At 45.7% G+C, this 16,897-nt stretch overlaps 1 protein-coding gene across 1 annotated transcript in view; it reads left to right on the forward strand.

Annotated features, from left to right (window-relative positions):
* LOC137524163 (indolethylamine N-methyltransferase-like) overlaps window positions 1–14,618 on the forward strand; it is a 25,995-nt gene extending 11,377 nt beyond the window's left edge. Inside the window, exons 2-3 of the mRNA XM_068243736.1 lie at window positions 9,080–9,287; window positions 13,640–14,618. Of these exons, the coding sequence (XP_068099837.1) occupies window positions 9,080–9,287; window positions 13,640–14,063 (632 nt within the window). The 3' untranslated portion in view covers window positions 14,064–14,618. The remainder of the gene's footprint in view (window positions 1–9,079; window positions 9,288–13,639) is intronic.
* The last annotated feature ends 2,279 nt before the right edge of the window (window positions 14,619–16,897 follow it).

Below are 16,897 nucleotides of genomic sequence, written 5' to 3' on the forward strand. Positions count from 1 at the left end.
TCAAAACTCTGTACAATCAGGACATCCTGCAATACACCTACATACGTAGTTCATCCCCAATACCGGTACGGTACATAAATTACAGCAAAATAAAAAACAATAGCTGGAAATCCCTGCCCTTGCAAAGTGTGTTTTGAGAGTATGTTTGAAGGTCTTTTTACAAGGTTCTAAATCCATTTATTGTGGTAGCATCACACTCCTCACCTATGGGTAGGATGATTTGATGGTGCTTAACCTCTTTTGGTTCCTGGACGTAGAAACTACGTCCAGGAACCATGCGCGCTACCGCGCGCTCCCGCGGCCGATCGTGCGCGTGCACGCGCACTCCCGGCCGCGGATTCGGTAGCCAGGGAATCAATGTATCGGGCTATGGTGCCCGATCACTGATTCCTCTCCCCCGCTGAAAAAGCGACAGCTTCTCTCGGAAGCTGCGCCTATTCTGGCCGTTCCCTCCCCGATGCGTCACTCTAAGCGTGTGTTACGCTTAGAGTGACGTCATGTAAACAAACTCATGGCCGCCATCTTGTGGCCAAAAAGTAATACTACAACTGAAAATAAAAATAAATTAAAATGAACACACATTTACATTATAAATCTATTGTTTACCTCCCACCCTCCCAAAACTACCCAAATAAAATGTTTACTATAAAAAAAAAACATTACAATAAAAAAAAAAAACATGTAAATATTTACCTAAGGGTCTAAACTTTTTAAATATCAATGTAAAGATGAAATATTTCTATATTTTTTTTATTTTAAACTTGTTAATAGTGATAGATGCAAAATGGAAAAAATGCACCTTTATTTCCAAATAAAATATTGTTGCCATACATTGTGATAGAGACATAATTTTAACGGTGTAATAACCAGGACATATGGGCAAATACAATACATGAGTTTTAATTATGGAGGCATGTATTATTTTAAAACTATAATGGCTGAAATCTGAGAAATAATGAATTTTTCCATTTTTTTCTTATTTTTCCTGTTAAAATGCATTTACAGTAAAGTGGCTCTTAGCAAAATGTACTACCCAAAGAAAGCCTAATTGGTGGCGGAAAAAACAAGATATAGATCAGTTCATTGTGATAAGTAGTGATAAAGTTATAGGCTAATGAATGGGAGGTGAAAATTTCTCACGTGAAAACCATGGAACCTGAATGGGTTAATGTTAATATTGCTGAGCAAACAGTTACCGACATTCTGCTGCCTGTCACATGACAAGCGGTGCAGGGAAAGGAGAGGTAAACAGATGCACACTAAATTACACAGGAGCAATAACTTGTGTGGTGGATAAAAGCAAATGGCTGTTACTTTCTGGATCACCCTTGTACTTGCAAATCCTCATAACTCTGCTAGTAAATAGCATTTCCTAATCATGTTTTTGGCATGCACAATATAAGTCTCCTGCTAGGGTCCTATTAATGCTATGTTGCTATAGAGACAGCGTAGCAACATATGATCAGAGTCAGTCACAGCGATGTTCTTGTAGGAGCTGGAGACTATACTTCTACAGCCCCATGGGGGTAATCACTTATTTTTATGAATGGTTTAATGTTTTCTCCTTTATGGAGGAATGAACTCCAGTGGCGTACCTAGAGCATTTGACACCCGGGGCTGGGTATTATAAGACACCCCCCAAAAAAGGAAAGGAGCGATTGAGGCATACTAAGGGTGCTATGGCAGGTAATGCCAGGTATAGGAGCCCCCAGTATACAGTTGCCCCAGTATAGGTAGCATAGTTGCCCCAGTATATGTAATAAAGTTGTCACTCACCAGTATAGGTAGCTAGAATAGTTGCCCCAATATAGGTAGTATAGTTGCCCCCAGTATAGGTAGCTCTAATAGTTTCTCCCAGTATAGGTAGTAGAGTTGTTCTTAGTATAGTTACCCCCTTATAGCTAGTATAGTTGCCCCAGTACAGGTAGTATAGTTGCCCCAGTATAGTTGCCCCCAAGAAGCAGCACAAGAAGGAGGGGCAGCGGGGAAAGCAGTGGGGAGGGGGGGGCGGAAACTCCCCACCTCACCTGGGTCCCCTCCTTCAGCTCTCTCCCCCTCCATATATGCGGCAGCAAGCAGGCGGGGAGAAAATTACTCACCTGACTTCTGCGTTCCAAGCTCTGGAGCACAGCACCACCGTTGCCACAAGTCTTCGCCTTCAATGCCGCTCACTGTGCTACCGCTAATCAGGAAACACCGTGGGCGGCATTGAAGGTAGAGACATGTGGCGAAAGTGAAGCTGCGCGCCAGTGCTTGGAACGTAGAAGTCAGGTGAATAATTCTCCACCCACCGTCTTGCCGACACATTTATGGAGGAGGAGAGAGCAGAAGGAGTGATCCCAGGTGAGGGAGGGGGAGTTCTGGCCCCCCTCCCTTCCGCTGTTCCTGCTGCCCCTCCTTCTTATGCTGCTTCGTGCTTCCCCCACTGCTCATGGTCACTGTGGGGAGTCTTGGTGACACCCCCTCCCGTTAGTCCCCCGTTCACCTCGCCCCTGGCGCCCAATGGTAGGAATGCCTCTGATGAACTCTGTGCATGTGTGCATGTGTGAGCCATCAACAAGGGCTGGTTGATGGTCTTACGGAGGCGAGAGCACTGGAATGGGCTGGTGGAGGAGGACGGGGAAGGCCTCTAGATTATCCAGAGGCTTTCTTCAATCCCTACAGTCCTTAGGAATTTGTTACAGGGCCCTTGCCTGGATCTCCTCAAACCTCTCTTATCACCACTTCACCACCTCTTATAATGGTTCCTCCTCAACTCCCACACCCCTTTCAGTTGGAGTCCCCCAGGGCTCTGTTCTGGACCCCCTACTGTTCTCAATTTACATCTCCTCTATTGGCAAAGTCATCTCCTCCCTGGGCTTCAAATACCACCTATATGCCGATGATACCCAAATCTATCTCCACACCCCCAATCTCTCCCCCTCCACCAAGGACAAGGTCTCTTCCTGCCTCTCAACCATCTCCTCCTGGATGTCAGCTAGGTTCCTGAAGCTTAACCTGGATTAAACAGCTCATAATTTACCCGCCCCACTCTGCATCACCCCTCCCAGATATTCACGTCACTATCACCAGCATAACCATCCACCCTACCTCCCAGGCCCACTGCCTGGGCGTCACCCTAGACTCTGCCCTCTCCTTCAGCCCACACATCCAAAATGCTACCAGAACCTGCAACTTCCACCTTCGCAACATCTGCCAAATCTACCCCTTTCTGACCCCGGACACTACCAACCTTTTCATCCATGCCCTCATCATCTCGCGCCTTGACTACTGCAATGCCCTACTATCTGGCCTCCCCTTAAAACGCTTTGCACCCCTTCAATCAGTCATGAATGCAGCAGCTAGCCTCCTCCATCTTTCCCACCACTCAGCTTCCACTTCTACCCTCTGCAAAGCCCTACACTGGCTCCCTATCTGCTTCAGGAGGATCAGTTTTAAGGTTCTGGGCCTTACCTACATATCTGTGCACAAGACATGACCAATCTACATTTCTGAGCTCGTCAACAGATAAATACCTGCCCGCCCCTTCCGGTCCTCCAATGATCTCTGCCTGACCTCCCCACGCATTTCTCATTCCCATGCACACTTACAAGACTTTTAGAAGACTTCTCAAGAGCTGCTTCCACCCTATGGAACTCCTTCCACTCCCCCTCAGACTTTCTCCTTGCTTCAACACCTTTAAGCAAGCCCTCGAAACACATTTCTTTAAAATGGCCTACCCCACATCTAGCACACTCTAACTCTCTCAGTCAACCACCTTTTCCACAGTCCTACCTTATGTGTCCCTCCCCCACTCTTTAGCCTTTGGCAGGGCCTCCCCCCTCCCTTAGTGTGTCCTTCTTAATTTTACTACCCCAGCAATGACACCCTTCTCATGGACTAACTTGGACTTGTTTTGCCGGGTCTCTGTAAACCGCATTTTATACCCTGATTGTATATATAACCTTGTGCTATGTTGTATAACCGTTTGCTACCTCTCTGTCTGTCACCCCTTGTTACAATGTATGTATCCCTATTTATTGTCCAGCGCTGCATAATATGTTGGTGCTTTATAAATACAATTAATAATAATAATAATAACTGAAGTGCGTACCCAATTGGACACTTTTTCAGTTTCCGGTGCCCTTTAAGCGTCTTACTTATTATTTTACTGTAAGATTTTTTTTTTTCATTTCTCAATCATTTCATAATAGCGCTACTTTGAGCAACTCTACATGCTTGAAAAAGAAAGCTTGCAATAAACTGTGTGTACAGTTAGTCATTATCCACTTCACTTCTGAGAGTTTACCCCTTAATAACCGGAGAAATTTTCACATTTCAGTGCTGTGCCCATTCATTTGCCAATAACTTTATCGCACTGAAACAATCTCTAGCTATATATATATATATTTGCTAAGAATTATTTTATTCTAACTGTATTTTAATGGGAATTAAAAAATGGAAAAAAGAATCAGTATTTCTTAGTTTTCCACAATTATAATTTTAAAATAATATGTTCTACTGTGGATAAAACCCACACAGTTTATTTGCCCGTTGCCTCAGTTATTGCAATGTTTAAAATTTGTCTCTAGTTCAATGTATGATGTCAATATTTTATTTGGAAATAAAGGTGCATTTTTCAGTTTTGTGCCCATCATTAATTACAAGCCCATCATTTACAAAATAACAGTAATATACCTTGATATACATATTAAAAAGTTCAGTCCCTATGGTAACTACTAATGTATTTTTTTTAATTGTCATTTTTTTTTATTTTTTTTTATGCAAAAGTTATAATTGGGTATTTATGGGAGAGTGTGGGAGGTGAGGAATTCATTTTAAATTATGTGTGGGCCATTTTATTAAAATATATGTATGCAGGTGTAATTTTACTATTTGGCCACAAGATGTCCTCACACATTATGTCCTTACACATTTTCTTCCTACCGCGTACTAATTGTAAGCGAACAGAAATTAATGTGTGCAATGATGTTTGTTACAATGACCACAAGCACAGAGGTGTAGCTAGCGTTTTCAACACTCGGGGACAAAAACTGTTTTTGCGCCCCCTTGGACTTGGACTGTTTTTGCGCCCCTCAGGACAAAATGGGCTTGGCCAAACATCAGAATGGAGTCAAAAGTTATTTAGATATGTGTGCCCTCTTACCCCATTCAAATAGCCCAATGTGTCCCCCCTTTAAATAGCCAAATGTATGCCCCTTTAGTTAGCCAGATGTGCCCCCCTTCACCTTGTTTAGATAGGCAGATGTGCCCCCTTTAGATAGCTTTATTCTGCTGCTGTTAATGTTTCTGCAGAGGGAAGAGAAGCAGGGTCACTTTGGGCAGCCAGCGAGCCACCTCTCGTGCACGTGAGGGTGCAATGGCCGTGCTGAGCGCCCTCACAGTGCTGTGCCCGGGGACATATGTCTCCCCTTGCCCACCCATAGTTATTCCTCTGCACAAGCATTTCATTGATGCCCGTGATCATTGACATGGGTACTTAGATTAATAAATGGGAACTCGGGATGGGGGAGGGGAAGTGGTTAAATGTGTTACCTAAATCAACATTTGTTAGTTTGAATGGTGTCGGCATATCGACTTTGGCTCCCTCAACTAACCCTAGATTCATACCTCACTTTCACCACAAGGTTGAGCATGCGCAGCATACATTGCCAGGTTCATTTAGAAAGCCTCTACATGACACAATATAATTTTCCAACTATGAGGTTAATGTTAGGAACCCAGTCTTGGGCATCCACGGGCATGTTCACATGAACGTGGATGCAACATGAATGCAGTACAGAGGTTTTGGTGTGCACATCTGCAAACACACTGCAGCGTCTGCACAAATGTGGTAGCATGCGTGTGTGAACACAGTAGTGTGAATGCTCGTAATTTGGGCACTTAGTTTGAATTTGCTATTTAAAGGCTCAGCTGCACTCTAGGCAGGCTCGTACTGAGCCATCTAAGTGCGGATGGTCCCATCGGTGGGCCCCGGCTGCCCCACCTCCTGGGGGCCCCAATGCTGAAAAGAAGAGGGCTAAGCACAGGAAGGGGGGAAATTGTGCACAGAGTGGCGGGGAGGGGGGAAAGCCTCCCCCTCCCTCACCTAGGGGCCCCCCCTTCCGCGCTCCCCCTCCCTCCAAAATTGCAGCCAGCAGCGGCAGCGGGGAATAGCTTACCGAACGAGAGTCAAATCCATAGCTCTGCGTGCCGCTGGCTGGTCTGGGCTTCTACACTGACTGTCCAATCACGCTCTTGCAGTACTTCCTGTGAGAGCGTGATTGGACAGTGCAGTGCAGGAGGCCAGACCAGCCAGCGGAAAGCAGAGCTATGGATCTGACTCTCGGATGGTAAGTGATTCCTGCACTCACTGCCACTGCTGGCTGCTCTTTTGGACAGGGGGGAGTGCGGAAGGGGGGGGGGGCTTCCCCCCTCCCCGCTACTCTGTGCCCGCTGCCCCCCCTTCCAGCATGGGGGGCTGAGACCTGCGGCTGCCTACCTAACTGGGGGGGGGCTAGGTGAGGGGGGGAGGCCTCTACCGCCGATCTGTGCCTGCTGCCCCCCCTTCCAAGCTGGGGGGAACTTGCATTTTGTGGGGGTATCTGCCACCAACCTGATTGTATTTTGTGGGGGTATCTGCCACCAACCTGATTGCATTTTGTGGGGGTATCTGCCACCAACCTGATTGCATTTTGTGGGGCTATCTGCCGCCAACCTGATTGCATTTTGTGGGGGTATCTGCCGCCAACCTGATTGCATTTTGTGGGGGTATCTGCCGCCAACCTGATTGCATTTTGTGGGGGTATCTGCTGCCAACCTGATTGCATTTTGTGGGGGAATCTGCCGCCAATCTTATTGCATTTTGTGGGGGGATATCTGCCGCCAATCTGATTGCATTTTGTCGGAAAATCTGCTACCATTTGACTACTTGATGAATTATCATGAGGCATGTAACTACTTTAATATTTTATCTAAAATGTATCTGGTCGGACCTAATCTCTGTGAATAGCACCGCTACTTATTTTGTGTTTTGTTTCTTGTTTTTTTTAAGTCTGTCCATGACTCATCATGAGCACGCTAATGTTCCAGTGCATGGTGACACCCATTTAGTTTTGCTGCGGCGTGCTGTGTGCGCCACATGTGGACATATCTCTATTGGAGACTGTCCTCAGAAGTGCTCACAATCTATTCCCTACCATAAAGTCATGCAAAATTTGTAGAGTACATGTGTATGTGAGCCCGAAATGGGGGGAGGGGAGGAGGAGAGGGGTTGGGCCCCAGGCTGAAACTTCCTTGGTGGGCCCTTAGTGTCCCAGCCTGACCCTGACTCTAGGGCCCACTGTTCCTTGCAGGGAGCTCTGATGAAGGCCGTATCCACTTAAACTCTGCACCCTGGAGAGCCCACTCTTACCACTAGCGTCAGAGTCAACAGCTCATCTGCCTGTAACATTTAAGTTTCCCCATTCCCCAACTTCATGTCAGCAGGCTTAAAAATTTGGTGAGTTCTCCAAGTCTCTGCTATGTTTATGTATTGTTATGCATGTTCTGCTTTGTCCCACTATAGCTGGTACCATGTGTCATACAGAAGTTTCACTGAATCTCAATGGCTTATCACGTTTGCAAATGTGTGTAACCAATGCCTCAGTTGTAATTACATTCCGAGACAGGAATTGATGCATAGTTGCAGACCTGCTGTAACTGACCCAGAGTCATATCATCATACACTGGCGTAACAATAGGCCCTGCAGCCCCTGCTCCCATGGGGGGCCCGGGCCCGCTTGGGGCCGTTTTGTGGGGGCTGGAGGGGTGGCAGCATGAGGGGAAAGCCTTGGCCACAGTCGATGGGGAGAGGGGAAGTTCCCCTGTCTCCCTCACCTTGGGGCTCTCCCCTCTGCGCTCCCCTCCAGCTAGTTACAGTGTGGGCAGCGGACAGCGGCGGGCAGATACATACCTTCCGTGCATTCCACCGCATACTCCTTGCTCTAGCGGCTGACGTCACTTCCGGAAGTGACGTCACTTCCGGAAGTGACGTCAGCTGCTAGAGTGAGGAGTGTGCGGTGGAACGCACGGAAGAAGGTATGTATCTGCCCGCCGCTGCCCGCTGCCCACACTGTAACTAGCTGGAGGGAAGCGCAAAGGGAAGAGCCCCAAGGTGAGGGAGAGGGGGGGAACTTCCTCTCTCCCCGCCGACTGTGGCCAAGGCTTTCCCCTCATGCTGCCAACCCTTCCAGCCCCGGGGGGGCCGCTCTGAAATTCTGCAGGGGGTCAGGTGGGGCCCAGTTATGCCCCTGTCATCATACAATAACTTTCCTTACATAGTAGAGAAAGTAGAGCACAAAACACTACAATTGGAGTAGAAGCAACCCTGCTGGCCCAAAAAGGCTATTTCTCATTTATATAATATAAAAAAAATGCTGCTACTTTTGGAAACCTGTGTGAACATGGAGGAGGCACATTAACATTAGCACTGGCATAACAATAGGGGATGCGACCCCTGCCATCGTGGGGGGGGGGGGGGCGCTCAGGGACTTTTGGGGGGCAGGAGGGGTCGCATCATAAGAGGAGAGTGTGGCAGATCGGTAGGGAGAGGGGGGACATTCCCCCCTCCCTCATCTCAGGCTCTCCTCTCAGCGCTCCCCCTCTTGCAATCATTGGTGGCAGCGGGCAGCAGCGGCGGTGGCAGGATAGCACATTACCCCCTTCTCGCTGGAGGTCTTCGTTCTCTAAGAGCTTCATGCAACTTCCTGTATAAACATGAAGTTGCTCTTAGAGAATGGAAGACCTCCGGCGAGAAGGAGGTAATGTATTCGGCCTGCCGCCGCCACCGCTGCTGCCTGCTGCCACCAATGATTGCAAGAGGGGGAGCGCTGAGAGGAGAGCCCGAGGTGAGGGGGGAGGAATATCCCCCCTCCCCACCGATCTGCCACACTCTCCTCTTATGCTGCGACCCCTCCTGCCCCCAAAAGTCCCTGAGCGGGCCCTGGGGGGGGGGGGAGGGGGGGCCTGGGGATTTCTAGGTACGCCCCTGAACATTACTATAATAACTTCCTAACTAGGACGATGATGTACTTAACATGACTTTCTGACAATCCTGCAGGTTTCGTAAAGGGAGATCTTTTGATTGACGTCAGTATGAGTTCCCTCATCCATCATCTTTATTCAGCTTGTGATGGCTTCAAGGACATAATTATGCTGAAGGTCAATGAAAAATGTAATTTGGAGACAAGTAAATGGAAGGACGCTCGTACTGGTGCTTATAGCTGGGAGCACATATCAGCCCATGCCGCCAAGTTAGAAGGAAAGAGGTGAGGCTTCTTGTAAATGCAGTGTAGGATAAGATAAAGGATCTTGATGTTCATTCTGGTTTTCATTTAACCTCCCTGGCGGTAATATTATTTCCAGATTTTAGGGTTTTTTCATTTTTTATTTTTTTTTTACTTTCAAAACTTTCTTTATTGAACATAATTTTTAAACAGCATTCTATAGAACAAGAAAATGAAATAAAACATTCAAATTTTACATAACAGATATGACTTCTGGATGGTACAGTACAGAACACTTTTACCTTGTATATACATACAGAAAGAAGGAGATATGAACAATTGTATTAGTTGTACATTGATAGTGCGATGGTTATTGTTGTATATGTGGTTACATACGGAGGAGTTTAGTAGAACAGTAGTTTGTACTGTATGGAATTATCTTGAGTATAATCAATCTCTTTGCGGTGTATATCGATATGAGCTCTACAGCCGGAATATATACTTGTAGTGTGGTGATCCAATAATATTTTTGCCTAATTGGTGGTGAATATGAACTCCGAATTCAGAGTTTAGCCAAGTATGCCAAATATCCATAAACGAGGAAGAGTTCTCATGCAGTAGGCTAGAAAGATACTCATTAATACATATATTATTTATCCTGTTAATTAGTTTCTCGCATGGGAGGACCTTTTCCTTCCATTGTGCAGCTATTAAGAACTTAGTTGCTGTATTTATTTTCATTAGTAAAGCATTTTCTTGTTTTGTTATTTCTGATAATGGGAAATTCAGTAGAGTGTTGAGCATGTTGGGTTAGATTGATTTCCCTAAGGCTGAGCTTACCCATGACTATACTCTTGACCAGAGTTTTTGTGTTATTGGGCAGTCCCACCAGATATGCTTAAAATTCCCTAGGGAGTTGCAACCTCTGAAACAGTTTGGATTTTTATCTGTTGAGAATTTAGAATATTTGTCAGGTGTGAGGTGGGACCTGTATAGTATCTCGAGTGATGTTTCTATTAGAGAAATATTGGTTGAACATCCAGATATATTTTTCCAAATGGTCCTCCATTCTTCCCCTGTTATATTCATTGATATGTCTTTTTCCCATGCTTTCTGTGATGATGCCATAGACAATGGGTCATCAATGAGGAGTAACTTATAAATTATTGAAATACCCTGTTTGATAGGGGGGTTCTTTTTATGCAGTGTTACAAGGGTGGTTTTTTTTTTTTTAAAGAAGAGCTGATGTTAGAGGTGGAGTAATAATGATATATTAGGCAATATCTGTGATATTCCTTTAATGGTATGTGGTGAAGCAGTCTTAAATCTTGGAATGACATAATATTTCCATTACTGTGAGAAAACGAGGAAAAGCCGCCGCGTGTGTTCAGAACAAGGCGGCTGATTCCGCGTCCAACGCGGCGGTTTGCACGCGTAGGCCTACATCTACCATTATGGCTGAACGCGGAGAAACCGCCGCATGCCCTGATCGCGGTGCGGCTGGTTCCGCGTCCAGCGTGGCGGGTGGTACACAACACATGGCTGGTGTGGCTGGGACTGATAGTCCACACAGGTTCAGAAGGACGCGCGCGCGCACTGAGAGGCAGAACTTTTATGACAGCCAGAAGGAAGTCAGCTGACCAAGCCGGTCAGCTGACGATTCAACCAGTTCCCATTGGTCCAGCACTTAGGGGAGGTGCTATATATACTGGGTGCTGGTCATTCACTGGTTGTCTGCCATTGCGATCACTACGTGGAAGCACCCAGACCTTTTGTTACCAGTTGTTATATCCAGACTAGTTCCAGGGTGTTGATAATCACAGATTTCACACCAAGATTAGGGACTTGTATTACCAATCTGTTATACTTCAGACTAGTTCCAGGGTGTTGATGATCAAGGACCTCACCCCCAGATTAGGGACTTGTATTACCAATCAGTTATACTTCAGACTAGTTCCAGGGTGTTGATGATCACGGACCTCACACCCAGACTAGGGAATTGTATCATCATTCTGTTATACTTCAGACTAGTTCCAGGGTGTTAATGATCACGGAGCTCACACCAAGACTAGGCATTGTTTATTATCTGTTATGACCTTCTGCTTTCCTGACCACTCTTCTGATTACTGATTTGGTACTTCGCTATATCTGATATTCTGTTGCCAAACTCTGCATGTCTCAGGATTACTGAATCTGTCTCCTGTCTTTGTACTTATCTGTCCGTGTGTTGCCGACCTGGCTTGCCCGACCTCGAGAGCTATCTCCCTACCTTAGAGATAGTTCACAGATCATTAGTGACACTCTCCTATTGGTGTCACTAACGCTCTGGTCCTTCCATCTCCTGGCCTGGCTCCTCCCTTCGGGAGATTCCCAGGTTACTGGGAGACACTTGTTCTCTTTTGCAGTATAGCCTACTGCTCTGATACCTGTTCTCCAGGTATTGCCCTCAAAGTATTTACTGTTGCACCAAAACACTCATATCTCTCCGGTGTCCAGAGGTTAGTGATATATCTGATTATCGGTGATACTGCAGATCATCAATAATCGGGTATATATCTGTATTCTTGGTGATACTGCAGATCACCAATAATCAGACCCTCTCTGTGTTACACCGATCGTTACAATTACGTGTTAAAGGAATACTATCGATACCCAAGTGTTCTAAAATGACAGTATGCAAATAATGTCTAAGTAGCTGTGTAAACATTTTCCTACTTTTCATGTTAAATATCAGAGGCAAAAACTGTGATTTATTGAGGGTAGGATTTAGCTATATTGGGACAAATCAATTGCAGAAGGGGTGTCTGCTTCAATGCACAGCCAGAGTTGCATATCAGACTACAGAAAGCAAATATGAAACATATCAAACTATGAAAGCAAAAACAGTATGAAATGCTGTGAGAATTAGTTACATTTCCTCTGCTCTCTTCAGACACTTCAGTCAGAAACCCAGGACACAGGATCTGCAGCTGTTGGGAGCTCTCTCACTCTCTGTCACACACAGAGCTACACACAGAGTTAACTGATCAAGTGTGAGGGGAATTTCCCCTCTCCTCATGGCTCAGTCAGCCGTCAGTTTTGGCATCAGTAAACTTTGAAAGTATTTTGATAACAGTAAACAAAGAAGTTGCTACTAAAATGTATACACCAGTACTTAGCAGCACTTCCCAAACAATTCCTGTCTCAATTGAAAAAAATATGTGAATCGATAGTATTCCTTTAGGGCCCTTTCACACTAGAGGGCTTTTTTGGCGTTTTAACGCCTCGGCCAAAGTGAGCATTTTCCAAGGTAAAATGAAAGTCCATAGACTTTCATTTTACCTTTCACATCTAACGCTGCGTTTTGGAGCGTTGCGTTTCAACGCTCCCAGGCGCTTTTTCTGGGCCTACCTACCTAATTCTTATTACAATTGATAGTGATGTTTTGGCATTAAAACACCTTGAAAACACCTTCAAAACGCCTGCAGCCAAAATGCAGCGTTTTAGCCTTTTACTGCTGTCTGTAGTGTGAAAGAGCCCTTAAGTCCTCAAATATATTGGCTTTTTGCCACCAATTAAAAGCATTTTCTTCAGTCCCTGGGGGGAATTCTGGATTCCGGACCATAGAGGAGCATGCAGATGGATTTGATATTAATTGAATTAAAATTTTTGTTTATTCCACAATTTAAATGATTAAGCTGTAATTGGGGAAATATTAGTCCAGAATGTTTTGGGATGAATTTGGAACCATATGGATTCATGAATAGTGTATGGGAAGAGAAAATGATTTTATATATCTTTCCATGTAGGAGTATTATGTGAAGAAGAGGCAAGGAATAGTTGGGCAATTCTAGAAGATTCATAATATTTGTAATAATGAGATTCAGCCCTCCTTGATTACGTTGAAGTGTTAACATTGAACATTTTATTTTAGGGTGTTTTCTTAACATTTCAGACCCTGAAATCAGAAAACAATCACGCTGCCAGCAAGCCAGCAGCAGCCCCAGCACTCGCTCATCTCCCTGGGCTCCAGCACTGTAATTTTCCCTCTGTCCTCCGGGTGACACTGTAACACTTTGGTAAGATCAATGAGGGCGATCTCACCAGAGTGATTTAGAGCCTCCGAGGACAGGAAGGAGAATGGCTACCGATGTCTGGATCGCCTAGGAGGTGAGTAAAAGCTCCCGCTGCCCTCCATTCACTTTCATTGAGCCTCTGGCAGCTAGCTCAGCTTGGGATTACAACCAAGGAGGTTAAGTAGCGTTAGATATGGAAGGAACAAGTAGATAATTAAATAAGTGAGGTCCAAAATACATGTGGTAGGACAGTTTCAGTTCAGAAATTACTACTTCAGTCCTGATATGTTGTAATATCATAAAAAACACAAACCCTATTATATATTTTTTGTTCTTCAGTACCCAAATTCAGGACAAGGATCAGCAACTAAAGACAGCCATCGGTCACATTGTAGGTTGTGACTTTGAAAATGAAGATATGACGTATCCTGTTGAGCTTCCTCTCGCCGACTGTGTCAGCAGTTTATATATTCTGGAGGCTATCTGCAAAGATGAAGATGATTACATGAGGAACTTGGAAAAAATCTCAAAGCTACTGAAACCTGGAGGCCACATGATACTGGTTTCAGTATTAAATATAACTTATTATATGGTTGGAGGAGAGAAGTTTGCTGCCTTTCGATCTGAAGAAATGTTTGTGAAAAATGCCCTTCAGAAGTTGGGATTTGTTATTGATTATTGTGCAGTGCAGAGGAGGAGGAATGAGAGCAGTGTGGTTGATTATGATGCTGTTATGTTTATCACAGCTTGCAAGACCAATTAGGTCAATTTACCCAGAGCCGGTTCAAGTAACAATTGGGCCCTAGGGCAAAATTAGCCTGGGGGCCCCCCAACAGACCCCCCCCCCTGACCAAAAGGCGTCATTAGAGGCCCTTTGTTGCAGCCAAATTTCCCTCCTGGGACCCTGAGCTGGCTGCTGACCCTCCCCCAATCACATCCCAACTTAACAGACTCTGCAGAGTCCCTGGGGAGCAACAGTTAAGATGGGGGAGGGACAACTTGGGGGCCCCTACAGGCTCTGGGGCCCTGGGGCAATTGCCCATTTTTTCCTATGGTAGCTCCGACCCTGAATTTACCTGCCAACCATCATCACTAAACATGCCGGTGTGTTGCTATGAAACGCTATCATATATAATAAAGAGAAGAAATTGTCTGTGAAGTTGTTTTTTTTTTATTTTATTTTTATAAATCAGGTATGTCTGTCTTTCTATGTAGCTTTCAAGACCAAATAGGTCAATTTACCTGCCAACTATTGCCATGCCGGTGTGTTGCTGTGAAATGCTATCATATATAATAAAGAGAAGAAATTGTCTCTGAAGTTGTTGTTTTTTTTTCCTTTAATAAATCAGGTATGTTTGTCTTTCTATGTAGATGCACAGGTTAGAGACTATTACAGTACAGCAAGAGAAAACATCCCTTCCCCCTTCATTCTCAAATTTGCAAGTATGCATGAGACAAATTAAACCTACCCATGTTCTTGGGAAATTGACCATTAAAAGAAAAGAAAATAACTTAAAAGAAAGATGATGGCTTTCATTTGTATTCCTGTCTCTGTTGCCTATCCATTATATATATTTATTCCAGAAGTTGTTTTTTAGCACCACCTATCACTTTTAGTTCGGGGTCCCTTTTAAATTAAAAGTCTACTTTTTCTTAGAAAAAAAAAAAAGACAGTGCTTTAATTTTAGTTCTTTACTTTGAATGGATTAATTGTACGTTTTATTTCAACTTTATTTAATGTAATGGCATAAAACATGTGTGCAAAACACAGTTATTGAGCATGGCAGGGGCGCCTCTAGCCATTTTGTCACTCCAGGCGAGAAAACCTGTGGCGCCCCCCCCCCCCCCTCCCCATGAACATAATTGTAATGCGGCAGCGTTTCACTAGGAAATAACCATAATGCGGCACACAGGGGGCAGAAAGAGGCACATAGGGGGGCAGAATGAGGCACAATGAGGATCAGAATAAGACACAAAGGAGGACAGTAGGAGGTACACAGAGGGGCAGCGGGAGGTACAGGGGACAGAAGAAGGCATGAGAGCCAGAAGGAGGCACAAAAGAGGACAGAAGGAGGGACAGGGGGGCAGAAGGTGGCTCACAGGTGGACTGAAGGAGGCACAAAGTGGGGCAGAAGGAGGCACAAAATGGGGCAGGAGGCGGCACAATGGGGACAGATTGAGTAACAAAGGGGGACAAAAGGAGGCACAGAAGGAAATGAGGCACAGGGGACAGAAGGAGGCACACAGGAGACAGAAGGAGGCACTATAGGGGACAGAAAAAAAGCACAAAGGGTGCAGAAGGGAGCACTGGGAGAAAGTAGGAGGCACAAAGGGGGACAGAAGGAGGCACAAAAGGGGGACAGAAGACAGCAGAGGGGGATGTAAGAAGACAGAAGGAGGCATAGGGGGACAGAAAGAGCCACAGGGAGACAGAAAAGGGCACAAAGAGGCACAGAAGGAGGCACAGGTGGACAGAGGAAGGCATATGGGACAGAGGTGGCAAATGGGGACTGAAGAGGCACATGGAGACAGAAGAAGACACAAAGGGAGACAGAAGGAGGCACAGTAGGACAGAAGGAGGCAGAGTGGGACTGAAAGAGGAACAGGAGGCAGAGGTAGCACAAGGGGACAAATAAAGGCAAAGGGACATAAGGAGGCACAGGGAGACAGAAGGAGGCACAGAGTGGCATAGAATGAGGCAGAGGTGACACAGGGGGACAGAAGGAGGCACAAGGAGACAGAAGGAGGCACAAAGGGAGACAGGACAAACAGGGGATCAGATGTGGAACAAGGGACTGAAGGAGGCACAAGGAGACAAAAGGAGGCACAAAAGGGACAGAAGAAGGCACAAAGGGGGAAGAAAGATGCACAAGGCACAGAGGTGGCAGCTGCCTGCAACATACGCGAAGTAGATGCAGTAGAAGCAAGTAATAGAACAACCATGGGGCGGGGCTTAGTACTGGGTTGGGGCTTAATCCAGCAACATGGCGCCCCAAGGACCAATGGCACTCCAAGCAATGGCCTGTACTGCCTAAGCCTAGAGGCTCCCCTGGAGCATGGTCTCTTATACAACATGGAAAGTAAGTTCTCAAGCTCCTCCTACTGTTCAGCTATGCCCCAAGGAGTTTAGATTCCAGACTTACAAAGAACAAATCTAGTTTTAGTCCATTTTTGATATTTAAAGCTGGGTGAAATTTGAAATGGAAAGTTACTTCTGTTAAATAACATACAATTACAAAAGTCTAGAAGAGCATTAACCACTTGCCGACCGCCCACTGTACATTGGCGGTGGCAAAGTGGCAGCCCCAGGACCACGTAACGCCAATTGTCGTCAGGTCCTGGGACTCTTCCATGCCGGGGATCGCACGCAGTGATCCGCAGGCAATAGGCTCCGCCCACCCACGACGTCAACCCGCCGGCCGATCAGAAGCGCCAGCGGGTTGTTAACCCCTGGATCGCCGCATTACAAGCGTATAATACGCTTTGTAATGTATACAAAGCATATTATACAGGCTGCCTCCTGCCCTGGTGGTCCCAGTGATTGAGGGACCACCAGGGCAGGCTGCAGCCACCCTAGTCTGCACCCAAGCACACTGA

This window comes from Hyperolius riggenbachi, chromosome 7 (assembly GCF_040937935.1).
Source record: "Hyperolius riggenbachi isolate aHypRig1 chromosome 7, aHypRig1.pri, whole genome shotgun sequence".
Classification (NCBI taxonomy): Eukaryota; Metazoa; Chordata; class Amphibia; order Anura; family Hyperoliidae; genus Hyperolius; species Hyperolius riggenbachi.